At 40.9% G+C, this 27259-nt stretch overlaps 2 protein-coding genes across 11 annotated transcripts; one reads left to right on the forward strand and one right to left on the reverse strand.

The window, feature by feature from the left end:
- Nucleotides 1-166: 166 nt before the first annotated feature.
- Nucleotides 167-14275, forward strand: pou2f1b (POU class 2 homeobox 1b). Of its 10 annotated transcripts, none has more exons than XM_068704964.1 (15): nucleotides 167-212; nucleotides 6494-6559; nucleotides 7205-7296; nucleotides 8037-8132; nucleotides 9316-9489; nucleotides 10479-10599; nucleotides 10697-10785; nucleotides 10915-11088; nucleotides 11233-11373; nucleotides 11510-11665; nucleotides 11819-12007; nucleotides 12244-12358; nucleotides 12448-12745; nucleotides 12857-12954; nucleotides 13815-14275. In XM_068704964.1, the coding sequence occupies exons 1-15, from the start codon at nucleotides 167-169 to the stop codon at nucleotides 14057-14059; spliced, it is 2100 nt and encodes a 699-aa protein (XP_068561065.1). In that variant the 3' UTR covers nucleotides 14060-14275. The 10 variants fall into 10 exon arrangements, with proteins under 10 accessions (XP_068561065.1, XP_068561067.1, XP_068561066.1 ...); XM_068704966.1 differs by having other exon boundaries at nucleotides 12857-12942; XM_068704965.1 differs by having other exon boundaries at nucleotides 11822-12007.
- A 6152-nt stretch (nucleotides 14276-20427) lies between these two features.
- On the reverse strand, nucleotides 20428-27218 carry LOC137868288 (T-cell surface glycoprotein CD3 zeta chain-like). The gene is made up of 7 exons (XM_068704976.1): nucleotides 27018-27218; nucleotides 22857-22951; nucleotides 22558-22584; nucleotides 22411-22431; nucleotides 22262-22321; nucleotides 22148-22177; nucleotides 20428-21162 (listed from the first exon to the last, which is right to left on the reverse strand). Exons 1-7 carry the CDS (start codon nucleotides 27079-27081, stop codon nucleotides 21076-21078), a joined length of 384 nt encoding a protein of 127 aa, XP_068561077.1. The 5' UTR covers nucleotides 27082-27218; the 3' UTR covers nucleotides 20428-21075.
- Between the last annotated feature and the right edge of the window lie 41 nt (nucleotides 27219-27259).

A 27259-nucleotide genomic window follows, 5' to 3' on the forward strand; every position in this document is an offset into this window, starting at 1 on the left:
GTATGTAAAATAAAGCCAGAGAACAACAACCCGCACACACATCTAGCAAGTATGCGCGTCTGTGCACGCGCGTGCGTGTGTATGTATGCATGTGTGTGCGTGTGTGTGTGTGTGTGTGTGTGGCACTGGTAGGCTCAGGGCTGGGATTTTGGGTTAAATATTCAAAATGGCGGACGGAGGAGCAGCGAGTCAAGATGAGAGTTCAGGACCAGGTAATGATTACAGCATTTTACATATTCATACTCATATTCAAACTGTCTTACTCGCAGTTTATGGTAAACGGAGAGCAGATGAGCCGCAGATGGACTCACAGATGAGGATGATATTCTGTTGTTTACACTCCGCTAGCAGCTGTACTTTGACAGAGGAGGAAACGAGCTATTGCGGTGCGATGGCACAAATTACATGGAAACATGCCTCCCCCCTTTGTGTGATTACACGGCCGTACGCCGCTACATATTCATACCTCTGTCGACAAATACAGTTTAGCATATTTTATTAGTAATCGCCGACGTGACTCTGGTTCATATGTGACACATTTAGATATTTCGCTAACGCAATCTGATTGAAATGAGGGTGCTAGCCGAGCTAGCGTTAGCTCTGCTGCTAGCGCTGTGGCTTTGTGTTGATGCACAACACTGGAGCTTTTTGAACGAGGTTTGCATATTCATTTCGGAGAGCCGGGGCAGTGGCTGCGCTTGTTTTGTTGTTGTTTTTTTCAAATGGTATTTGGAGGGAATAAAACAAAATGGAGCAAACCTGTATTTTTTGTTAAATACACGGTGTCAGCTCGGCGTGCTTCGGCTCGACCTGCTTTTTTTTTTTTTTTTTTTTTTATACAGCAGAGCGTTTTTCCCCTCAGCCTTTTGTGCTCGGTGGAGCCTCAGCTACACTGTTGTGTTATTCATGCGGGCCTGTGCGGAGTTCAGCATATCACCGACCGACCAGGAGCTGAAGCGACACAATACCTGCCAGTCAACACAACATTTGATGTATATATTGACTTAAGTGTTTGTAAAAACGTCTGTTCACATGTTACACGGTTGTCCTCCGACTGGCTAACCGGCTAACTAACCTCCTCTTACTTGGTCCACTAGTTCAGACGCTGAACTTTACGTTCATTTTAACTGAGCTAAAAATACAAACAGAATGGTGGCTGTTAAAAGATATGCAATTAGTGTTTTCTCGTCGCCAGTGTTTAAGTTATAACTACAGTTTGATTGAAGTTATTGAAGTTATTTTTTTTTTTACTTGAAGTGGGAGTTGTCTCGTGCTGCTAGCGAACTGTTAATCCATCTCATTAGAATATTTAATTTATTCCTACAACTTTTATTTGACTGAGCATTTTTTTTAGAACTTTGGTTTGAACCCGTAACGGTCGTCGTCGTTGGGTTTTGATGGAGTCTGAATACAAAGATCGTACCTGTGAATCCCCCCGAGGCGCAGGGAGGAGGTAGTGAGGCCCACTTCCGGAAAGACACAGTAATAACAGTCAGGGCATTCTTACTATTCACTCTGGCTTCATGGCTGGGCAAGACACAGCTTGATGGCACCTCTCTTTACTCTTTACTCGTGTGTCGTGTATTTTATTTTAAAAGAACCAGTGTGTTGTAGTAACTCAGCAGAGGATGAGTTTTATTATCTGTCATACGAGAATCTTTTTACTTCACAGTTCAAGTTGCTTTTACACAAAAGACAATCGAAGAAGTGTCCTTAAACGTAAGAGTAAATCGATTTTTTTGTTTTGCATTATTTGCCTGAGGGCTTATGTTACTGTGACATGCCTGTCTTTGCATGTCAAAACAGAATATTGACTGGATCTACAGTTTCCAGTGTTTCTTTGTTTGTTTTTATTTTTCACAGTCAAATTCTGCTTCATGCCGTGGGCCCCACTGTTGATTTAGATTGTATTCCTTGTGATACAAACACACTATGTATTTATACCCTCCCTGCATGGTTCTGAGGATCACAGGTCAACTTTGCCCACAGTAACGAGACAATCACATTCCCGACAATAATGTTTCCAAGAGAGACGTGAGACTGATTGATTTCCCATATCATAAGCCAAGTATTGTGACATACAGTATATACGCTGTCTGGAAAATAGGCTCACTTACTTAAAATATATATAATTAACGTATTAAACTGGGCTTCTTAAAAGAAGAGAAATAATTCGGTCATCCTCACACTTAGGCTACTTTTCTCATTTAATCAGTTTTTTTCAGTTCCACTCCTCATTCCAGCCTTGTAGTTCCATCATGAATATTCATTACTGTAAACACAGTTGTTATGAATAATGCATCATGCGCAGTAATAAATTCAGGACATGGCATCTCAAAGTACTGAGAAGGCCTCCATGAAGGCTCCAGTCAGACGAGCACTGTGGAGGAAAGTATCATAACTAATCAGAGCTGTGTGGGGCGCTCCGAACAGATAACCACTTGTTTCTGGTGATCTGTCGTCCAAAATGACCTTTTCAGAATAAAGCAACTGGCTGAAGATCGGCCATTATCTCGAAAAAAAACAGGGATTATTTAACACAAATAACATACTAAATTGTCGGGCTGTATCATATATATGTTAAGCATATTTTTTAGAGGAAATAACCATGGTTATAACAAGTGAGATGATTCACATAATGGGAGGCCTTCATGAAAAGTAGACCCAGAGGGGCTTATGATTGGTTGTTGCCTTTTGGCATGTTGTCCCCTATGACTCTCCTGTGTCTGCCACTATTCAGATCACTAATAAACATTTGCCAGAATTTCATGAACAGTTTTTATGTTACAATAAGTTTTAAACATTCAGTCTCACAAAAATGTTGTTCTGCAGTTGTAATTATGTGTCCTCTTTATTGAAATGAGGCAAAAGTGGGAGAGTTTTGCAGTAAACAGCCAGGCTGTCCGGTAAAATCTGAAACAAAGTTACTTGCAGTTACAAGAAAGTGAAACACACACCACTTAAATAACCAGCAGCGATTGCTCGTATCAGCTACCTAGATGTGTATTCAGACCGCCTGCAGCATCAAACTGGAGCAGTGAATCATGGCTAACCTCTGCATGTGCTGTTATGAAGTAGTTGAAATATTCCTACTCTCCACTCCCTAGAAACTTCACTTTAATTTAGTTAGATTGAATTTTCCAGCTGGCCTATAGACATTCGGCTAATGACCACCCAAGAGAGACCGCCGTAGCTCACAGTGGTGTTAGCCGCATTAGCCCTCATCCCATTACAGCGCACTGTATTCTGTTCATTCTTGGCCTCAGTCCAGTGTTGCTGTTTGTGCTGTCTGTTGTCAGATTGCGTCGGTTTACTATGAATATTTAAAGCGTTTTAAATACGTTGGGTATTCATGTTGATTCTGCTTTAACCAGGAAGCTTAACGTTGTTTGGTTATTAAGTCCCTCAAATTGAAAGATTATCTCTCGTGACCATACATTCCGTCCGTCCCAAAATCTCCCGGTGCTCAGACTTTCCCTTTTTAAGGAAAAGTGGTCTTGATGCATTCTGTGTTTTAGGATGAAGAATATAGGCAGTAGGGCAGAATGTGGATGTACTAATTAAGTTCAGCTCCGTCTCGTGTTGAATCTCTCCCCTCACATTAACGGCTCTGCAGTATTCAGCCAGCCTCTCCCGTATTACAGCGCTAATGAGAAATCTATTTAAAATTCTCTTCGCAGGATATTTGTGTAAATGCATTGTTCCACAGCAGGCTTTTGCAAACGGATCAACCGAGTAACTGTACATGTGCACCGCTGAGAACCGCCTTTGCATTCACTTCTCCTTTTTTGTTTATTCATTTGTTTGCGTGATGTGATTGTTGAAGAGGTCAGACAGATGGACCCCTTCCAGATGCTTTACACGGATGTGGCATCTCTACGGGTCGTAAAGTGGCCATCTTGTTAAACGGCAGTCTGAACCTTAACCAAACACCGAGTTGTTTGAAGAGATCAACAGTGAGAGTTTTAGTAATGTGGTGTTTGTTTATTGTTAAGACAGTTATTTCCAAACAGGAGTACTTCTGCAGGTAGAGAATGCTTAACATATTTTTTTGTTGTAACTGAAAATGTGAGGATTAGACCTTTTGTTCAAACATAACGAGGCGTTGGTGTCACCTTTTTTGATATTTATAGCCTTAACGGATAGTCCAAAAAAAGATAACCAGAGGAATTATATAATAAATTGGTAGTTATATACACACACGTAGATGATTCATAAATTAATCAGCAACTACTTTATTTAATTTTTTTAGCAAAAATATCCGTTGGTTCTAGTCTCTCAATTGTGAGAATCTTCTAGTTTTCTGTGACATTTATCATCATAACCTGGACGGTAAAAAAACATTTTTAAGATTCCTCCCCCCCTAGCTTTAGAAAGTTATGAGCGATGTTTCCACTATATTTTCATCCTGTTTATTATCCGTTAAAATGACCTCATTTTGAACACGAGCAGCGTTGATGAAGAGCCGCTTGAACTCATCTGTTGGGGTCCGGATCCACCACTGGTTCTAGGTCTGTAGCTGTGCTTCATGTCAGCATGCTGCTGTTTACAAACAGCTGCCAGCATTGCTTAGTGACTGAACACTTGCCCTCGTCTTCTCACCATGCTGATAAAGGTCCGTTTGTTTTTCAGTGTGTTGACGCTACCGTGCCCTCTCGCCGCTGTGTGATCTGGTCAGCTAGTATGTAAATGCCTTTCGTCAGGCAGTGGCACAAGTGAAGAAGTTGATTGGAGCTTTATGCAGGAGCCGTTGTTGTGGATTTAGTTGGTAAGCTCCGTCCCCTGTAGACCACCATACAGCCACGCATTACTGTCCAGTCATTGTGATTCACTGTGGACACCAGGGCTGTGTCCCTGCTATATTAACACTTGGAGCATGCTGGAAAATGAATTTAAAAGGGCTCCGAAATGAAATACTAATGGAATGTAAAGCTAATCTAAATATGCTAATCCCCCAAACACTTCATAAACATAGACGGCAACAGCCCGCCACCCACTCTGTGTAGTCGCTCGCTGAGGAATGCTTTAGCCACAGGGGGTCTAGCAGTAATGACAGGCTTGTGGTGGATTAATGTGGAGTTATTTATTTCCGATTGAGCGAGTCCCCCTCCCACTCGTACCCCAGACCCCCCCCCCTTTTTTTAACAGTTAGGCCCGGTCTCCATGACTCCTGTAGATACTTCCAACGAGCAGTCTGAGACGTCTTATTAATGCGGTTCGCCTTGCTAACATGTCCAGACCACCGCCGACAGGGCCTCACATTGCATTCTGGGATATCTTCCGCCCTTTACCTGCTCTTAGCTAATTACTTTTTAGCCGTGCACACAATAATTGGTCTTGTGCTGCTGCCTCCCCTCCCTGTTCTGCGCCAAGTGCTAGTTTGAGCACTCCCCCCCCCCCCCCCCCCCCCCCCCCGTCTCTGTGTCGTCCTTATTCCCCAGTTTTTTTATCGTCCTCCAAAAGCCATCCAATTAATATGCTAATGAGCTGATAAATATTTATAGGGGTTTAAATTATGCAGAAAGCTTTCAGAGCCCGGTGTGAAATGCGTCGCTCGCAGGACTTCAAAGCCTTTGCATTGCTAACGAGGTAGGGACAGATTTGCATACGGCTTTAATCAGCTGAATACTGATTATGCTTCATTATAGAGTTGCGGAGGGGGGGTGGGGTTGGAGGAGGCTGCCAGCTGCACTTGTCGTTTGTTTCATCCTAGCAAGAGAGGTTGAACTTTTTCAGAAGTACAGACAATCTTAGAGAGAGAGAGAGAGAGAGAGAGAGAGAGAGAGAGAGAGAGAGAGCGCTATAAGAAAAGAAAAGAAAAGAGTGGAGAGAGAGAAGGAGCGCTGTTTGCCTAAACCCTGTTGGCTTTCCCAGTGTGCGTCTCCCAGTGTTGTTCAGTGGACCGTGTGGTGGACAGTGCCACTGTGTCTGTGTGTGCAGCTCTGCTTGTATTGAACTCTGCTCGCTGCTGACCAGTGGAGAGTGAAGAGAGAGGGAGGGAGGGAGGGAGGGAGGAGGAGGAGGAGGAAACGGAGTGCCGGACGCCCCGTCGGTGGGTTTGCCCAGTCGAGGCAAATTTTCCACGATAGTTTCTGCAGCCATGCTGGAAAACACAGTCGGAGCGATAGCGGGTGAGTTTTCGGTGAGCTTGTGATGGAGCTCAGCTGGAGTTTCGTTGTTGTTCGGCGTCCCTGCGTGAAATTGGCAAAGGTTGATCTGCCGGCCATCGCGGTAAATGTTGCGTTCATTGTGTTAATGTGACAGTTGTGTCATTCTCACTGTAAATGACAGTCGGTTTGTGTTGGGGATTTTGCTCATTAATGTTCGCCGCTTTGAGTGGTGAATGTGACAGAAATGCAGGATAGGAATGTCGCGCAATTATGGGGCATTGAGAGTGCCTCTCAAGTCACAGAGAGAGAGACAGGGTTGTTGTGTTTTTACCTGCGGTCGGTGTGAGTTTGTCTCACTATCTGTCTCTGTCTGGCTCTTCCAGATGCTAAAGTGAATAATCAGTCAGAAACTACTAAATGTGCAATGGAAAGTGGTGACGGGAACACCGGTGAGTGACCTCCAGCTTTTTCTTTTTTCCTTTAACGGGACGGAAATCAGAGTTTTACCTCCTCATTCAACAGGTTTCAAATTCACAGCCAAAAACGTAAATGTCTGCAGTACAAATGAGAAAAGAATCACTAATGTGTTATTGACTCATTAAAAAAAAGACATGGCAGCTTTCCAAAATCCTTATTAGCAGTCCTCCTTTGAGTTTCCCTCACTCGAGCCTATTGAACATCACACTAATTTGCTCTGTCAGTGATTCTCTGAAAGAAATTATCGAGTGAACATAGTAGATGTGTCTTTATATTCCTACCGTGTACTCTGCCGAATCACGTCAATATTAATGCTTGCAATTTTTAAGTGTCAATATTTAAAATCCTGTGATAATTCACCGACCAAATTCATGCATCTGTGTAACGTCTCTGGACCACTGTCACAGCTGCTGTCACTTTAAAAAAAGAAATGTCTTCCTTCCACCTGACAGCAGCTTGTTCTACTTAAGCATGCTGCCACAGGTTCATTGTGGGCTTCTAGTGTTTTGATCCTCATTTTAAAGCGTAAATTACGTTGTGCCAATTAACCCACAATGAAAAACATCTCTGCTCCTCTGGCAGCACGTTTATTTCATTACTTGTATTTCTATCCTTAGGAATCCAAATCAATGGGTTTGACTTTCAGAGGCAGACGGTGCCGACCACGAGTGCACTCACTAATGCACATGCACAAGCCCTCCTCCAACAGGTAACGCATGACTCCTTCACATTTCACCAGAAGTGACTTTTTTTGTCTTTTTTGCTAGTCTAACAGATACTGTTTTGGTGTAATGTCACATCTTTAGTTTTCGATCTGAAGTTTAAACAGAGGTTTGCTCATCTGCACTCACGTATGCACACGAGCAGGAAAGACTTCATTTAAATGAGCCCAGGCTCTCCTTGTGTCGCCTGGCAACACGGCAGATTAATCAACCCTGTATGCTAATTAGCTGCTCTGCGGTTGCTCGGAAACAGATGGCAGAGAATATGCAAATCTATGCAGAATTTACATGCACTGCATAACAGTTATTTTAATTAGCATCTCAACTCCCCCCCCCCCCCCCCCCCCCCCCCCCCCTTCCCACTCACTTTTCTTGTCTCTGAAGGCTGCAGCACATTTAAATGCCCCCTTTCTCACTTCGTTTTTAATTCAAATTCCTTTCCCTGCTCAAAGACTGAAGGCTCATTCTCAGAAAGCCGCTCAGGTAGCACAGAGATTTCATGTTCATGTTTTAGTGTTGTGCTTATTTTATATACACGGCTCCTTTTTGGTGTGAATTAATCAACCTTTCAAACTGCTTTCAATGAAAACATTTTGGATCTTGTTGTTATTTATGATAAAGAACTATGGTTTCTTTGACCAGACTTATCATGCTGTCAACAATTCTCAGTGACCTACCCTGTAGGAAGATTTCTCCTAAGCCTCCCTCTTTGCTTCACCTCCACTAGTCTAAGTCGGAAGACTCGAGTGCTCTTCCGACCTCCGTCCAGCAGAGCGTATTGCCTCAAACCCAGCTAATGTTGGCCGGGGGACAGATTGCAGGAGTAAGTGGCCCTGTTGCCTCATATTGCTTTGAGTTAAAAACTTGCATCTGGGGGGGGTGACACCTCCAACATGATCAACCTTTTTTGCTAAAAAGATTGGGCGATGAAAATGACCGCTTGGCCGTATTCTGTGTCTTCTGTGTCTGCCTGTTCATCCCAGTGACTGTCGGCTATACGTTCAAATCCCTCCGTCACAGAAAATGGACGGATGGGTTTGGACATGGCCTTGATGTGTCTGTGCACTCACGGTCCGGCCAACCAACACGACACATTCCATATCCATCCATGTTCTCCCTCGGGGGGGGGGGGGGGGGGGGGCATGCTGTAGCTGAGAGGACCGGCCGCGTTGAATGCGGCTGCTCTTTACGCTATGCTGGAGTGAATGTTTACTGTGCATGTGGAATAGAGTTTGAACAGGGCGTCGACATGCTTGTGCCTTTTTTTTTGCTCAGCTGCATGAGTCTTCTTCTCCATTTGCCTGTCTGGCCTCATACTGGTGTTGCCACGATAACGACAGTTTTAGTTTTTGATACCTTTTTTTGAAAAGTAAAATTCAATAGAAAAGTGTAGATAAATAGTCAGAACATTCGCCTAATAGCATGATGGTGAATTGACTTTCTGTAAAGGTGTGTGTGCACACAAAATAAGAATAATAAAGTAGAGGAGAAATTGGAGTAGACCAGGCAGTTCTATTTCATTTAAACAACTGTTGGCAACAGCATCAAACAATGCAATCCACCTGTTGGAGCAAACTGGAGCAAAGCAGGGAAACATTAAGAATTTATTTTATCGACGGAGATGGATTCCTTGCCATCATGTCAAGACCAGTGTGTGAATGTGTCACAAATGTTTTATGCGACACACAGATTTTTCTAACATCCCATTGTGGTATTTTAAATCAAATATTAAACCTTTCATGGGTATCAAAGCCAAAACTCAAGTATTGTGACAACACTGACTCATCCGATCTCTGATATAACATAAAACTGGTTTCCTTAACCACTACTTGAATTCTCTTATCTTTCTTTGTCCCTTTCTGTCTTTCTGACCTCCTATCACGACCATGTCCCTCTGTCTCTCTCTCTCTCTCTCTACGTCTGCCTGCCCACCTCTCTCTCTCTCTCTCTCTCTCTCTCTCTCTCTCTCTCTCTTTTCTCTTTCTCTTTCTCTTTCTGCTCCTCAGTTGACCCTGACCCCGGCGCAGCAGCAGATGTTGATCCAGCAGGCCCAAGCGCAGCTCCTGGCTGCAGCCGTGCAGCATTCAGCCAGCCAGCAGAACAGCACCACCGGGGCCAGCATCTCGGCCTCTGCAGCCACGCCCATCAGCCAGCTGTCACAGCCCATCCAGATCGCCTCTGTAAGACACTATCACCCATGTTTCTGTTCCTGTGGCGTTTATGCAAATCCTTAATGTGTATCTGGACAAAACTCCCAGCCCTGAAAGGTTTTGAATGAAACCGATAGTTACGTTCTGTTTTAGTCAAATGATTTTTACAGTTCGGCTTTGTTTTCGACATAGCTCTGTGCACCTATGTCAGTCAACTGGAAGTCATCTCTATGGGCCGTCGTTCTGTGATCTCCGATATGTTTACAAAACTCCTCCTTTAAGTTTAAGATTTGTGGCAGATTTCGGACGACATGTGTGCCACAGAAAGTTATCCTAAAATTGAGAATAAGCAAATTAGATTTCAAATAGCTCTATTTATACATTTTTATTTGTGAGTGAAAAGTTTGACAGCATGTTTAGCTAACATGCTAGCTGTGTAACACTGTTTATTATACACTATTACAGACACAAGACAAAGCTGTGGAAACATGGCGCCATTTTCCAAGCGATACGGGACTTGGACTATATGTAATTTATTTAACTTCATGAATGTTTTTTTCATACTGGTACTGATTTATGTTTTGTTATTACTTGAATCAGCTGCTGACTGTCTTTCTGGAAACATTTCACTCTCTGAAATGTGGATTATATGGAAATTATAATAATATATATATATAAAACTCATGTCTGTTACTGTTACAAAAAACAGTGCTGACTGTCTGTGGTCATGGCTCTGTCCATGATAATTGCTTTAAGTCCATGACAGTAGAGTACTGAGAGGATTGTTTCTTTTCTCCCCATGAATATATATATTTATATACAGCAGTACTGAACTGATCTATATTACCACAAATAACCAACAGTATATAGTATTCATTCCCCTAATTGACATACCCTGTGCATTAGAATGAAATGATAAGAATCACATATTGGTGATATTGGTTTGTGTGTGCTGCTTTATAAACGGCTACTTTCTCGACATGAATGGAGTGATAATAGTTTTTTTTGTTTTCTTGCAGCAGCTGCAGCCGCAGAATCTAAGTCTGCCTCAGTTTGTTCTGCTGCAGCCCGGCCACCCGATCGCCACACTACAGCAGCCCGCTCAGTTCATCATCTCACAGCCAACGCAGGCCCAACAGGGTGAGTCAAACACTTGTTTTAGTTGCATGCAGAATTAAGATAAGAGATATATGTCGTATATATTTCATTGTTATTAAAGCAGCCTTTCACTCTGTAGGCATATTGCAAGCCCAGAGTCTTCTAAATCTACCTCAAAGCCAAGCTAACCTCCTGCCGACTCAACAAAGCCTCACCCTTGCAACTCAGGTCGGTAATGATGCACGCGAACTCTGAAACATGTGTTTCACTTATGCCGGTGGTGTTGTTCTATTTCTCCACATTTGCAGACTCTTCTTCTTAACCCCAATAACAAGTCCACTCTATGTTTTGCTGCAGCCTGCCACTCCAACCCGCACAACAGCATCCACACCTATTCAGTCCCTGTCCCACAGTCAGACACCACCCAAACGGTTGGACACGCCCACTATGGAGGAGCCCAGCGATCTGGAGGAACTGGAACAGTTTGCAAAGACCTTCAAACAGAGGCGCATCAAACTGGGCTTCACACAGGTGTGTGTGTAACACTGAATAGATTGATTTAAGTATTTTTTTCCCTGGGATATTTTTTCACACAATAATGAACTTGTACTATAAGTGGGTTTTGGCTTAAAGCTTTCTTTTTCTTTGTTTCTCTGTCTTGCTCCTTCTCACCAGGGGGATGTCGGCCTGGCCATGGGGAAGCTGTATGGAAATGACTTCAGCCAAACTACCATCTCTCGCTTTGAGGCCTTGAATCTGAGCTTTAAGAACATGTGCAAACTCAAGCCATTGCTGGAGAAGTGGCTCAACGATGCAGGTTTGTCCCTGAACCCACCTGAACGAAGGCCAGAATGCTTTGATTCCTTGCGTGTGGATTCTTTGCTCTCCTCAAAGACATGTGTCTTTCCAGTGCCTTGTCTTTACCTCTCCTCCCTTCCTTTGTGTCGGTGCTGTTTGTGCGGAGACCCTGACATCTGACCAGTCCCTGTCCAGCCCCAGTGCCCTGGGCTCCCCGGGCATGGGCATAGAGGGGATCAACCGCAGACGGAAGAAGAGGACCAGTATTGAGACCAACATCCGAGTGGCCTTAGAAAAGAGCTTTGTGGAGGTTCGAAACTTATTTTCCTGAAGTCAACAATATTGATCTAAGCAGGGAAATTTGGTTTAAGCTTTCCAATGAGTGTTCAATGAGTAAAATATATACAGACAATAGGCTCCTCAGTGCTCACAGGGCATCTCTGGCTTTTTTGCCCTCTTCAAGCAGAACCAAAAACCTACCTCTGAAGAGATCACCATGATCGCTGACCAGCTCAACATGGAGAAGGAGGTGATCCGGGTCTGGTTCTGCAATCGCCGGCAGAAAGAGAAGAGGATTAACCCCCCCAGCAGCGGCTTAAGCGGAGGAGGCAGCACCCCCATCAAAACCATCTTTACCCCCAGTAGCCCTTTGGTAAGGATGGACACATTCACACTTAACTGTTTCTTTAAGGACCGTTTTCTACATTGTTTGTCTGTTCTGTTTCGGGATCAATTTGAAGATCTGTTACACTTTCATTTGGAGGTTTATCGTGACATATGGATTTTTGCTAATTGTTCTCTGGAATTGGCTACAATGCCAAAAGATTCATTATGTTTGTGTCACTCTTAACACAGTAGCTCATTCAGTCCTCTCATTCTGTTGCCCAGGTGGCCAGCACAGCAAGCCTTGTGAGCAGTCCAACTATTAACACACCCACCACTCTGACTGTAAACCCAGTGATGCCTCTCACCAGCACCAGCGTCTCCAATCTGTCTTTCACAGGTGTGTACAGATGTGCTCGACATGAGCGCGTGTGTCTAATCCCACAAAATGATAGAATTGAATGTTAACTTGTGTTTTTCTCCTCCAAGGCACAAACACTGCATCCGTCATCTCCACTGCACCCATCATTACTACAGCCAGCTCTCCGTCTTTAAGTCCCTCGCCGACGACCATTCAGTCCAGTAACTCGGAGAGCAAGGTGCACACCATCATCAACCAGACCCCGACATCCATAGCCACTACTTTAGGGACAGGTCAGGTGATGGTGTCGGCGTCGGGTCTGTCTGCGGCGCTGCAGGGCGCACAGTTACCCAGCAGCTTTGCTGCTATGGCTGCTGCTGCTGGGCTCAACTCAGGACTGATGGCGTCCTCCCAGTTCACTCCGGGGTTAGTATAGGCTATGTCCAAATAAGGCCTCTGATTACTACCACTGTAGTGTTGACTCAAGTGTTGGGATGTCTTCTCAATTGATTTGAATGGTCTTGTCTGTGTGTCCAGGGGGGCCCTGCTCAGTCTGACTGGCGGCCTTGGCGGCGCGCTGAGTCCTGCCCTCATGAGCAACAGCACCTTGGCTACCATCCAAGGTGTGTATCAATGTATGTATTTTAAATTCTCAAAAACATTTCACTACTATGTACACACTCGATGCAGTCCCAGTTTGATGGCATGGTATATGGAGGCGGGGTTCTCAACCTTTTTTGTGTATTGACAGTTTTGCTGGGGTTTGGGTGGTTTGTCTTTGCAGAAACAGGAAAGACGATAAAGAACTGATCTAGAAGCCTAAACCAACATTGTTTACTCCGTAGAGCATATCATAATGCTACTTATTGAACTCAAAGAATACAGATAGACTTCTCAGCAATGTTCTGGTAGTGTTCTCCCACAGATTGTATGTACTGCTGAATGCTGTAATGAGGTTGGTGATGACGGACTGGTTACATCACGTACTGTTGAACTACTTTAATTTAAAACCAGTATAATCATTTGTAGTATGGCAGGAAGTGATGAGGGAAAATGCTGCACAAACTGTAACAAGTTCAAGGGTATTTTATCAAACATGACTAATAAGGAAACAGATGAATAAATTAATACATGAAACCATGAATAAAATTAAATTCAGTTTACAAAAATAACATATCTATAAAATGTACAAAGGAAATGATTAAAAAAAAAAAGAAAGAAAATCCATCATGGGTTTATGTAGATAACACATTGTTTGCATAATTTGTTTAATTAAAGCAAAAGTGAGGCCATAACTATTTACATGTTGAGAGCAAAAAAATTCAGGCCACGCCCACGAGGTTAATGGCGCTGAGAGAAAATGACTTCTGTGAGAGAAAGAAGAATCCTGCTGAGAGATAATAAAGTTTACTGATGAAACAAAAAAAGAAAGAAAGTCTATTATAATACATTTTAAACCAACTCTCAACCCCCCCCCCCCCCCCCCCCCCCACAGCTCTGGCTTCGAGTGGCCTCACTTCTCTGGATGGCAGCAACCTTCTGTTCGCCAACACTTCAGCGGGAACCACGCCGATCTTCCTGACCCCCCAGAACCTGTCGCTGCTCACCAGCTCCCCCCTCAGCCTGGTGTCGGCCGGGCCGGGGGGGCTGCAGGTCACCGCTGATGCTCATCATCAAGCCACCGCGGCCGCTGTGCCTGTGCAAGCCTCGACCATTACCACTGCCTCCAAGGCTCAGTGAAGCCAGTCAGGCTGCATCCTGAATTGACGCCCCGTTTCTTACGTCGTGCACTACTTTCACACCATGTAGGGAATAGGGAGGTCGTTTGATATAGGCTCTGCGCTTCACTAACCACCCCACATTCTTTCCACTGTATCTATCATTATTTAATCCTTTTGCTGCCACCAAAAAGAAAATAACCTCAAATGAGGTTGAGGTTGACTTTTTATTTTTTTAGTTTGTTTCCTGTTGTTTCCTTTTATGATTCTTGGATGTTGTTTTCCTACAAACAGTAGCCAGATGGACACTGTTGTTGGCCTGCCGCTCCTCATGAACCTTGAAAAGTGTCCAGGAAAAAATAATATCCTCGGCACCATCAAGCTGTTCACATTTTGTGTGTGTGTGTGTGTGTGTATATATATATATATATATATATATATATATATATATATATATATATATATATATATATATATACACACATATATATATATACACATATACACAATATATATCCTCCTATTTCCAGGTCAGAATTTTGTCTGAAATACTTCTAACCAAAAACTTTAGGATCTTTTAACATTCAAACTAAACGATTTACTACTAATTTCACTATATTCATCATCACTAATGGGGATTTGTGTGTCGCCCCATCTTTAATTAACTCTTTGGGGTATTTTGAACAGGCCTTGACGTAAATCATATCAAAGTTATATTGTAGAGACATTTTTTTTCTTTTTCTTTTGTCTTTGTGGTCTTTTTTTTTTTTTTTTTACATTTTCAGAACTTTGTAAGTCTAATATTAAGTTCAGATTCAACTATCACTTTTTAATCGTGGTTATAAGGCTTTAAAAACGAGTAATAAGTGGCCGATATAAAGGTTATCATTGCTTTAAGGGTCAGAGGGACGAGACGCGTCTCTCTGAGTCTCTCTTTCTGGAAACACTGAGTTTTACACTTTGCTGCGGTGGCAAAGTGGCCCCTGTGCTTTTGTAAAACGACGGTCTCGCTGCAGATTCTAAACACCGATAGAAAATGACTGAAAACATTGCTTTGAAAGCTTTATAAACAGCTGCAGACATGTAGTCCTGTGTCTGAATGTGGGTGATTTTGTTTGGGATGGTGGTCTATTGGATAGCTGTACATTTAGTTTGGATTCAGAGGTAGAAACGTCTGCATGTGTTGTCTACAGCTCGGGCAGATGCTGAGAGTTCAGTAAACTGCATGATCCACGAGGACTAGTCGGGGGTACTGTCATTATACCAGTATGGTGGCATTGGCTAGATGGGGTTATTGTATTGTGTTTTTGTTTATTTTTTTTGATAGTAGTACCGTCGTATCTACTTGTGCACAGTATCTGTACCAAAAAACTGGATTGATGAGCTGCAGTCTGCCTGTCTTTGGGAGGAATGAAATTCTGTCTTTTCTTTGTCTGCAGTCGTTCGACTGGCTTACGTACTTTAAGATATACCAAAAATATTTGTTAAAATAATTGCTGTGTGTAGTCGGTGTAGCTTAGTCTAGTCAATATATTTATGAGTACAAAATCTCTCTTCATTGTCAACAGAATATAGAAATGCAATATTTTGATGATCATTTTCCAAAGATGACCTTCTTTTTTTTTTATTTGACAAAAGTGTCTCATCGCTTAACTTTTTAATTGGCAGCACAACTGACCAAAAAGAGGGTGATTGGCGGGTTGGGGCACGAGAAAGTAGTTTCCTTTTGAATCTTAAATTTGTTTCGGTGATCACCGGGGCCTTGCCCCTGAAGCCTGATCCTGGTTATCTCTCAGCCATTTGATGGCTTTGTTTTCCTTTTCATCTGTTTTGGCTTTTTTTGGTAGCAGTTTTGAACTTTTCTGAAGTGTAATGGAAGGGTTCCGTTTTTTTGGTTTTGTACTAATATTCAGCCATAAAACAACAGCTTAAACCAAAGTGGTTTTCCTCAGTAGTTTCTGTACCTGTCCGAGCACGCAAGTCGACATTCACACGATCTCGACTCCCTCACACTGCTGATAAATTATTTTCCCCTCTTCTCCCACCGCGGTCAATACCGGATATTCCTGATTTGGTGCTGCTGGATAAGGGTCACAGAAACTTCGCTTTACCAACCTGCTGTTGAGAGGCCTGCATGCTTATAGCTTTATGACTACACCCTGTGAAAACCAGGCTTCATGGTATAGACCTCCCGTCCTGAGGGCTCGCTTATTAAAAACGCATAGATCGGATCATCAGAAAACAACATACCACACCTCCTCTCTGCGCCGCCATTTTGAACCAGCATGCTATGGAAGAAAAAAAAATCCTGCTCCCTAAATCTGTCCGTTGACTAGTACTGTTATGTGCTACACATTCAACCAAACCACACACAAAAAGAAGCGATGTTCTGCTGCTTCCAAAAAAACAAAAACAATAAACCACCGTGATGATAAAATCCCTGAGACCGCAAGCAGTGTAATCTGTCCATGTTATCCTCCAGTGTACTTCTTTTCTGTTGTTGAATTATTTTGACTGAATATACCTCAGCAGCACTTAAACATAAGGTTCATCTTTAGGCATTTCTGTGTATAGAACAGTGTAGAATGTATAATCACTGTCTGGCTCGCCATTCAAAGTTTATACTGATGAACCGTACATAGGAACCACACATAAAAGGACAACCTACTACTGCTATTTTCTAGTACTACTATTTATGGGGTATTTCCAGGTTTAATTATTATTTTGAGATCCTTCTTGCCAAAGTAAAAGCCTTTCTCTTTGCAGCTAGGCGGGTGTCTGGCTGCTCACGTTGCTGGTTTCCCCCGTCTTTAAGGCCACAACGGGCCTCGAGGACTCAGTCCTGTTCCAGTGCTGTTTGTAGTGACTAAAGAGCTGAACATGTGCTAGCAAGATAAACCAGTTGCCATCGGCACCATAGGATGTTACTGAAATATTTATCTGAATTAGAGAAACGATCTTTTCTTAATTCTATACATATAAATATATATATATAAACACGTGTAAGATATTCATATTTTATATTTGAACCAGTATGTTATCAAGACTGAATGTAGTGTTTATCGTGCTTACTCGAGAAAAGAAAAAAAACTCCCCTAAATCTTCCTTTTTTACTATTGCAAATTTTTTTCTTTTTTTTTTAAGAAAACTGACGACCAAAAAATAAGAGAAGAAACCTGAGACCACGCCTCGGTGGTGCGTGAGTCGCTGACACCTGCGAGGTCTTTTCAACAGGAAGTGTTTGTTCAGGCGCTCCTGACTCTGAAGCATCTGATCTTAATCTTTTAATAGATTTATTTTTTTTAATTTTTAGTCGTTGTGGACTTGATTTGTTGTGCTGTCTTTAACAATCATTTTTATTTTATTTTTTTTTAAATTTAAATATTACTTTATGCCTTTAATTGTTTTGTATAGTGTGAGAGGGCAAGATCACTGGCTTTCTTAGTTTGACAAAGAAGATTAACATTATCATTTATGCCTTATTGTTACGTAGAAGACATGAGCATTGTAGCATTGTTGTGTGTGTGTGTGTGTGTGTGTGTGTGTGTGTATAGAGAGAGAGAGAGAGCTTGAGCGTTGAGCTCACCTGGTGCATTGTTTTCACTGAAACAAAACCGTGTACTTTGGGCATTTTGGAGCGTGGCATGATTATGTTGCTACCTATGTTTTTAGGTGTGACACAGACAGGTTAAGGATACCTGTGAGAAAAGCTTTACTAATAATTCCAGCAGGTGGATGTGTGTGTGTGTGTGTGTGTGTGTGTGTGTGTGTGTGTGTGTGTGTGTGTGTGTAAGAGAGAGTGAGTGTCTTATAAAGAGAGAATAGGGAGGGCAGTCTGCAAACCATTCTGGTGCATTTCCATCTTTCAACGGGTGTTTGAGAGTGATTTTTAAAAACATAGTGAGACATCAGAGTACTTATTTTGTTTTTGTCCTGCGGGGGAGGTCGCTACTGATTAACTAAAGCCTAAAGCAAGCCAGTTTATGGGTCAAAGTACAGTTTGTGGTCATAGTTGGACTGTTTAATCTCTACTAATGATCTTATTGACTGTCCACTGACGGTCTTTCTGCCGCTGACTTTGCTTTTAGTGCTTCGGTTTCACTGCGTGATCGGAGATGTGATGATGCTCTTGCGGATCAGCCATGAATGGAGTTGTAGTTTGTCAACCCGCCACACTGGTTTGCTGGTTTGCTGGTTTTAAGGTTGACAAAAGGAAGTGTGGAGCACCAGTTTAAGCAAAAGGAGCTGTCGTATACCTCATTTCTAACTCAAGACTGAGTGAAACCTGCTTTAATCTACTTATGAAATAAAAAAAATATATAAAATAAAATAAAAAAAATGCAAATAAAGATGAAAATACACAAACTTGTGTCAGTGGAGAAGCCCGTTCATACCTGTACTTTGTGAAGGGTTGTGGAAAATGCCACCACAAGGGGGAGGCAGAATACATACCAGTACTCATGAATGTCTGCTGTTTTTCTTTCACGATTTGGTGTTTTTATGCTGCACACTGATGTATTTCGCAGCAATGATTTGTTGTACCTTGAGATTTAAGTTTATTTTAGTGTATTGTATTCCTTTACTGTCAGTTCAAAGTTACTTTTTTTGTGATACGAATAGACGACCCCTCCATGTTTGAACACTTTAAGTTTGACAATCCTTGTTTTTATTTTGCTCTCTGACCAAGTACTGGTATGTACACGTCTTCCCACTTGGCGGTGCGCTGTCGCAGCCCGCTCTCGCTCTCCATGTGGTACCAACGTTAACCAAAGACTTCTAACTTGATTGTATATGAACGACGCCTCGTCTCGGCTCTTCCCCGCCTCAACGCTCAGTATCAATACCCGGCTGCACGCTCTCACCCGAGTCCTCGATTCATCTGTAAAGAGTTTGCGTTTCAATTGCATGCGAATGTGTATCCGCCCCGGAAAACACTCCGGCGTCCTGTCGGCGCGGCGGTTTCAGTGCCTGTGGGCGGGGATTAAAGGGGGTGACCAGGGGCTGAGCGGGCTTCTCTGACCGACACAAACCAATCTGGTGGTGGCTGGGTGATGTTTGTTAATACACACTGAGGGTTTAATCCTGTGCACACTGTACATGCTCAGGACTCTGTATGTTTTGCCTGTCATGAGCGCTGTTGGTTGTTCCCCCTCCTCTCTCTCTCAAGGACTGTGGTGAAAAATGCTGTTCCTGCCTCTCACAGTGTGTCCGTCTCTTCCTCATCCTCTGTACACTGTATAGTCCAGAACATTTACCCTGTTGTCTCCAGGAATACACATCCTGCGGTCGATTTTGAATCTCACTGCTGTGTCCCTCCTCCTCCCTCTTCCCACCTTCTGCTCTCTCCTTTACCATCGTCTCTTCACTACAGACTCTTATCAGCTGTGACACTATGCATCATGGTCCTTCACTCTGCATGGACTGTGTCCCTTCCGGCTCAGACCTCTGGCCGAAGGGCTTCAGTGACACTTTGTTTAATGCTTTACTCCAGGTGAGGTTGTAGGACCTCACAAGCGCTATCCCAAAGCAAAAATCCAAATATTTAACTTTTGACAAATGCAGATACCAAAGATATCTCTCTGTCCTGTGTCTTTCTCTGTTTTTCTCCCTTCCACCCTGCAGCATGTGTATTAAGAGACAAACCCAGCACTGGCTTTAGTCCTAGCCTCAGTAATTCCAAAGCTAGATGTATATTTTGGTATATTTCCGAGAAAAACTTGCGTGGAAAGCGTCTGTTTCTCGTTTGTTTGTTGTAATCTCTTTTTTCTGTCACAGCATGGAACTAATTGCAGAACTGTCTTACTCTTGGTAGGTTAAAGATATAGTATTTTTGTATGTTTTGGGATTTGTCATGTGTGTGATTATCAGTTCACAGCCTAAGTGACCATGGCTTTCAACAAGGAAAAATGAGAAAACCAAAAAAAAAAAAGGAAACGCCAACCATGTACATATTTCGTCTGTGTATCTCAAAAACTGCATCCTGTAAAACATTTACTACTCGCGTGGAAAGCTTGGGCTCATCTAAAGGAATGTGTCCCCGATTTATTTCTCCTTTTCTTATTCTGCAGTCTTATGATAATTGTCTCTCCAGGACTCCTAACGTAAAGAATCCTGGTTTCCATCGAGGACAAATCACTGAGGCACACTGCTCCGATTTGACGACAAGGGAAAAAAAAAAAAGAAACTAAAGAACTGCCTCCAGTCATGGCGGCGTAGAACTGAAAGGTTGTGTAGGAGTTTTAAGTATGTGAATCAGGATACATAGTAGATTTTGATGCATTTGTCTGCTGTATTTTTGTTGGTTTTGTTTTTATACACATATAAAAATAATCTTTTACTGTAACTGTACAGTTCTCTTTTGTTGTAAACATCATTAAAACATTTTCCAAGTGTTTTGACATGTGCTTTGACTTTTATTGGCATTCAGTTACACAAGTGAAGCATAACGGTGTGATGTTTCACAGCAGCCGGAAGCCACAATTTGTACCCATTCTAAAGGCTTCTCACTGTGAGGTTCACTTTTTAATTTATAACGACACGCAGTAGTTTCTGCTGTGCTTTGTGTTTAGCACTAGTAAGTAAATATTAGCATGTCAATACACCAAAATAACACGTAGAATGTCCCTGCTACACATCTGTATGCATTGTTAGTGTTAGCATGTCAGTGACTGCTGTGCTTAATTGCAGCAGCATAGGACACTTGTGTGGCTGTTAGATATGGAAATTGCAAAAAGTAAGAGTTTACTGTATGGCAGAAGAGATAACAGTAATTCATTTGTCATTTTTGTAATTTCATTTTTAAAATAGCAAAAAAAGGCTCATTACAATATATCCGTAAGTTCTTTGAATTCACTTATCACAACAGAGAAAAGCAGCAAATTGTCATTTTTGAGAAGCTTGATCCAGAGAATGTTTTTCATTCTTGCTTGATATGTTAATAATGAATTGGTCATCAAAATACTTGCCCTATTTGGATCACTTATTCAGCAGAATGTTCCAGATCAAACTAGCTATGCTGTCTCTGGACTATGCTGGGCTTCAGTGGGGAGACACAGGAGGTGGAGCGGTGCCACTGGGGATCAGGGACTCAAAGGGATCTGGATCCCTCACCACAGCTTGGGCCGACTGTAGAGGAGAGAGACAACGTTTAAGATCTGTATTGATTAGACCGGCAACTTTACCGCTGACCAAAGTGTAGAGCAGAGGTGATGAACCACCCACATCCTGTTTAATAACACATAATACAATCTGCCTTTTATGAAATGTTATATATGAGTTGGATATGACCAAAATCAAAAGAAACGGCTAATCTCCAGAACTAGTAAACCATTGTGTATCACAACACTTAATCAAGCTGTATAAAGAGTGTTTTGAATTTAAATGCACAATGATCACAGTGATAAAAGATGATCATATTGTGTTATTCCACTAATCAATATCAAAGAAAAGCAGAGCATCTAGGTAAACATTGTAACTTTTGGAGTTGGTCCTTGGGGACTGGATGAGTGGATATTTAGAGTTTGGATTATCACATCTGAACATGTCTACTCAGCTTCAGGAGAAACTTGTTCAAGTCCAAATCAAGCCATAACATCTTGCAATTAGTGTAACGTTTTTTCACTGAGGACATGTTGACGCGTCACAGCGGGATAATCACAGGTGTAAGAAATAAAACTAATGATGGCTTAATTTCATTTAGCTACTTCAGTTTCAGGGTCCTGTTCTTTTCATGCTGGCTCACTGTCACACTGTCAAGGCTTACCGGGACATTGACATACAACAGAGCCATCGTTAATGTTATTACCTGTGATTTGATGAAAAGTGAACAGGTCTGCTGTGGCAATGAGCCGTGTGGGATTTCATAATGAGTTCCAGTTTAGTGTTATTTTGACTTTATGCAGAATTATTGAATGTAATAAACATTAGGGAACGTTTGCTTAAAATGTGGGACAAAACATTTGAACTTTTGCAACGAACAAACTTTTTTTTAAAAGAGCCGTTTCACCCACATGTTTCCTTTGCTTTTGACCTTATTCTACAATTGTAGACATTTTATATTGCTTAACATTTTTGACTGTAAGAGCCCATATGAGTGAGGAAACAACCTTACCCCAGATTTCTTTTTCTTGTCAGCTTTTTTCTAGAAGAGATCAAATACAACATAATGATTGAATGCTTAGGCGCCAGAACAGGCGAGAATGTAACCTTTAAAAGTCTTTCTTACGTTTACTTTTGATAGTTCAAGCTCCTGGTAAGGATCAGTATCCTTTGGTCTCTGAAGCTCCTGGAGAGGAAATGTGAAATGATGAACAACTGCAGAGCAGCAGAGTTAAACATCGTCTGGTCATCAAGTGATTGGAGAGTTCTCCTTACCTGGTAAATGCCGTTTTCTGCCTGTTTAGTCAGGTGCACGAAAAAAAAGTGAAATGCACATATTCAGCACATACACATGCACTGATGAATAGAAACAGTTGATATCAATCAATAAACAGTGGAGAAATGGAAAATATAGATACTTACAGGCCCTCCAACAGGTGGAATGTAAAACTACATAGAGAGGAAGAAAAAATTAAACAAGCATTTTATGAATTAATATATCAAGGAACAGGTCTGCACCTCCACCTATTGTTTAAATCATTGATTAAACATAATGGTTTAATCAAAAATGTGTCCAAACGCATGCCTTCAAATTAGGCTGTTGGTTGGACAAAAAAATGCATTTGAAGATGTTATGCTGTGTTTTGCGAAATCATAATGGGCATTTTTGTTTTACTATTTTATGACATTGTAAAAACGGTACTTCCTGTGCTATAACTCACCTTTTCTCTGAAGAAGAGTGCCGTGGCAACAATGCAGTAAACAATCAGTATCGAGTCCAGGAAGTAGCAGACGACCGGATCGGTGAAAAAAATCTCTAAAGGAGAGAAATAGTATAGATTTTATGTTCCATTACATTTCTGCGGGTTTGAATATTTTTTTATTTTGTGAGATATTTCATCCACTAAATACATTTCAGAGGAAATTGTTCCACTTTTGTCTGATGGATGTACCATTTGCTTTAGCTTGCAGATCCATATTTCAAAAGATAATATCAGATAAGACTATATATTTATCCCCAGCAGGAAAATTCCCATTACTGCAGCACAAATGCAGCCTGATGGGAGAAGTGAGTAAAAAAATTAAATAAATGGCATTGTAACAAGAGCTTAAAACATTTTATACTTTATGATACCTTGGATTATATCCACTAATTGTACAAATATTTGCGTGATTATATGTACAAAACTCTAAAATACTTTTTTAACCTTTAGTAGAAATATGCTACTATATACTATATGCTGACTATATCATTGTGTTGTATCAATATACATGCAAATGTATATTCATGCAAAATGCATATGTGGTAGCTGTAGTTTATGTACACATAACATAAATGTGGGAATATATGTATGTCTAATGAATGCCTACAAATCTATGTAAATATGTAAAACAAGGATTCTTATATATGATAATATAAATAATAATGAATATTGTGATGCACTGAATTTTACAATATAAGATACTACACATAAATAATAATAATGTACATCAACATTGTATATAATGCCATCCAATGGAATATTTCTTATTTATTAATGATATTATTATTATTTTCACTTGCAGTGGGTAAAATGCCTTTATGAACATTTCTTCCGCCACTGGGTAAACAGATATGAATAACAATTTCTTAATATAATAATAACAATATTTAACAGCTGACAAATATCACTGGTGTCGGGTAACACTCATGTATCTTAAATGGATCTCAATGAAGAAACACCTTCCATTGGAGTATTTAATTTGTTCTGGTTTTATTACTTTAACTTGCTTCATCTAAAATGTTTTAAATGCAGTAAATTTTACTTGGGACATTAATACTGTAAATTAATGTAAGTCATTTCTAAATTCTCACTTTAGAAACAAACTATAATAGTAGGACATAAGGCCTCCAGTGTGTGTGTGTGTGCGTGTGTGTGTGTGTGTGTAAAATGCAACATACAGGATATCCATTTTGCAACATGGGATGGAAAATAGCAACATGAGGCACAACGTGAGGCACGTGTGAGAATTGAGTAAGACCCCCTGAAACAGGAAATATGAAAGTACATATCTGCAGTTCGGTAGATCAAACGTCTTCCTCTCAGTTCGATGGGCTGCTCTGAGGTTTTAGTGAGAACTGTTTATCTCGCTGTGCGGTTGTAACAGAAGCCATGTTTTAAAAATGTTGCCGGTGGTGGTGATTAATTGAAGCTATAATCTTCATCAGATCTTGATCTTCTAAAGTTGCTTCAGGATGTAACATTTCTTTTAGTCTTACATTATTTTAATACTTCAAAAAGAAAATGAACTGTCACTGAGTGGGAAGGTTAAGATGAACAATCCGACCGGTCAAAGTTCTCAAAATGTCAAAAAAAGAAAAGAAAAAAACGTTGGTAGTCTTATTATAATTGCTATGATACCTTTAATGAAATATTTCAACATTTTGTGAAATAAGCAAACTGTATATTCTTGATACACCTCTCATGTCTGTTGGCTAAATATAGAGCTGCAGACACTGGTTACTGTAGCGTAGCTTATAGCATACAGACTGGAAACAGTGTAAACAGCGAGCATGGCTCTGTCCAAAGGAAACAAAACCAGCACCTTTTAAACTCACTAATTAAAACACACCGGTTTATTTGACCTTAGGACTGAGCCACGCTAGCTGTTACCCTTGTTGTCGTTCGCAGTGTTTCTGCTAGGCTACGCTAACCGGCTGCTGTTTATAACTTCAGACAGACAGACAGAGTTGTTTGAAATTTTAGGAAATACACTTTAGAAATATGCTTTCTAACAGAGAGTTAGATAATAAGATTGAGACCACTCTTGTGTATGAATGTTAAAAATAAAGCATACAACAGCTGGTTAGCTCAACTTTAACATGAACTCAAGTCTCCACTTTTTTTTTTAGGCCGCACCATTTCATAAAATAAAAGTAGTCAGGATTTGTTGTGAATTCATTTGTACACATTTCCCCGAATATTCAGCCTGAAATGTATATATATATATATATATATATATATATATATATATATATATATATATATATATATATATATATATATATACTTTATCTCCAGTTGAATTTGAGAGTTTTGTTCTTGAATTATATGCTTTCTTACAGACAGTAAGCTAGATCAGTGGAACCAATATATTTATCATGTCTGTCCGCTAAATGTGAAGCAGCCAGTTAGCTTAGCATAAAGACTAAACAACTAAAGGGGGAAACAGAACGCCTGACTCTTCCCACCAGCACCTCCGTTTTTGTATGAATTAAATAAATTATATTATGTAGTGAGGTGCTGGCGGACAGAGCCAGCTAAACTCACAACATTTCATTTTAAATTCTACTGGACATCCTAAAGTTAAAAAGTAAACAAAAAAACATCAACGTGTCATTTGAGGAAACGTTTGTAAAATGATGGACAACACATTTTAAATACTTTCATTTTCTAAAATCAATTTGTGGTCTGAATATTTTATTCAGTGTAAAACATCATATAGCTTTAATAAAGAGCTGAAACAAGCGGAAAGACAATCATCATGTTGCACTGTCAGACAGGACAGAATAAGATCATCTTTCCACCCTAAAGGTGAAACAAAAGGAGCTGTGTGTCACAGGGTTGAGGATGTTGTTTCTTGTAAATATGTGCTGGATTTAATCGCTCTTAATGCTAACACTTCACACTTTTCCTGCTCATTTTTTAGTGATTGTTTTTTTACTGGTGAACATAATAAACACGCATTTTGACATTTCATAAAGCAAAATATCATCAGCGAGTAGGAATTGAGAAATGAAGCTATTCTGGTGTTTAAAACATCACAATGTTACAGGTAGCCTCTGCAGCCAAGTAGTAAAGTATATATATTCACTTTTCCATGGCAGCAACCCTCCTTTACAAAATATATAGTGAGTTTTTCTCTGAAGTTTTATCTTCACAAGTTGCTCCGGAGAACTAACAGCCGAAATTCACCTTTAGTGTTTTCGCACTCAGTCTAGTGTCTGGAGGGAGATTATTTATTCATGCACGCTTTCTTTCATCATGCTGAGTCTGACTGAAATGCATGACAAGACATCAAGCTCAACCGTCCCTTACTACAACATAAAAGGGAAAGTCTGGGAAACATCAAATGCACACAAACTTCTCCTCATGAGAACGTCTCCAGTTAAACACAAAGGAAAGAAAGGCAGTACATTTTTGTGTACTTTATGTTGACAGTGCTGGATTATAGACACATCTAGATTTATTCATGGCGACATATGATTGTAGGACGCAGTTTATGAAGGGATGAGTAAGAGAAATAAAATAACCAGAATCCCTTGCAGTATGTAAAATTCAAGAGCAATAAACATAATGTTTATTTAAATGTTTGCTTCATCAATGGATAGCACGATTGTGTAAAATTTTGTTTTATTTTCCAGCTTTCCATAAACAGACATTATTCTCATAACATTAAATGGAAGAAGTGATTACTCTCTCATGTCTTAATTTCCTTATTTTGTAACAAAACCTCAAACAGTTACTTTTTCCGTCAGATAATGAGGAGAAGATATCTCCTCTAATCTTGTCCGTGGCTCTCAACAGTATAGACATCAGGTATTTGCTGCTCGCTATTGATCATATTTCTCCAAAAAGTGAGTGAACAGGTGATATAAAGTTATTTACAGGGTGCAGCCTGTTCTCTGTTTCAGAGAAGGCCTGTGTTACGGAAGTTAACAAAGATTTTTACAACAAGTTGTGAATATAATATGCATCAGAGTTTGGTTTTAAACTAATTCAACATCACTCTCTTAAAAACATGACTTTTTTCCAATGCCAGCCAGGTTAGATGGGTGTCCTTCATCCCATATACAAACATGTCAGCCCAAACTCAATTATAAAGTCAAGAAAGTCACTTACCATCAGAGGAAACAGGCACCAGGAGCACAAACAGCACAAACACACCTGTCCTCGGTGCGTCCATGACTCTCCCTCCTCGTCTCTATTTCTGTCTGTTCTGTAAAAAACACTCTTTTCTTTCTGTCTTTCTCTCCAGGTTGCTTCTGGTTGCTTCACTCTTAATTTTCCGTGATCAGAGGAAGTGGCTAGACTGACTACCTGCCAATGGACTGAGTCATTGGCTGTGTGAACTTCAAAGCACC

Source organism: Cebidichthys violaceus, unplaced genomic scaffold (assembly GCF_023349555.1).
Source record: "Cebidichthys violaceus isolate CVI_PGR_0920_01 unplaced genomic scaffold, fCebVio1.0.p SCAF_11, whole genome shotgun sequence".
NCBI lineage: Eukaryota > Metazoa > Chordata > Actinopteri > Perciformes > Stichaeidae > Cebidichthys > Cebidichthys violaceus.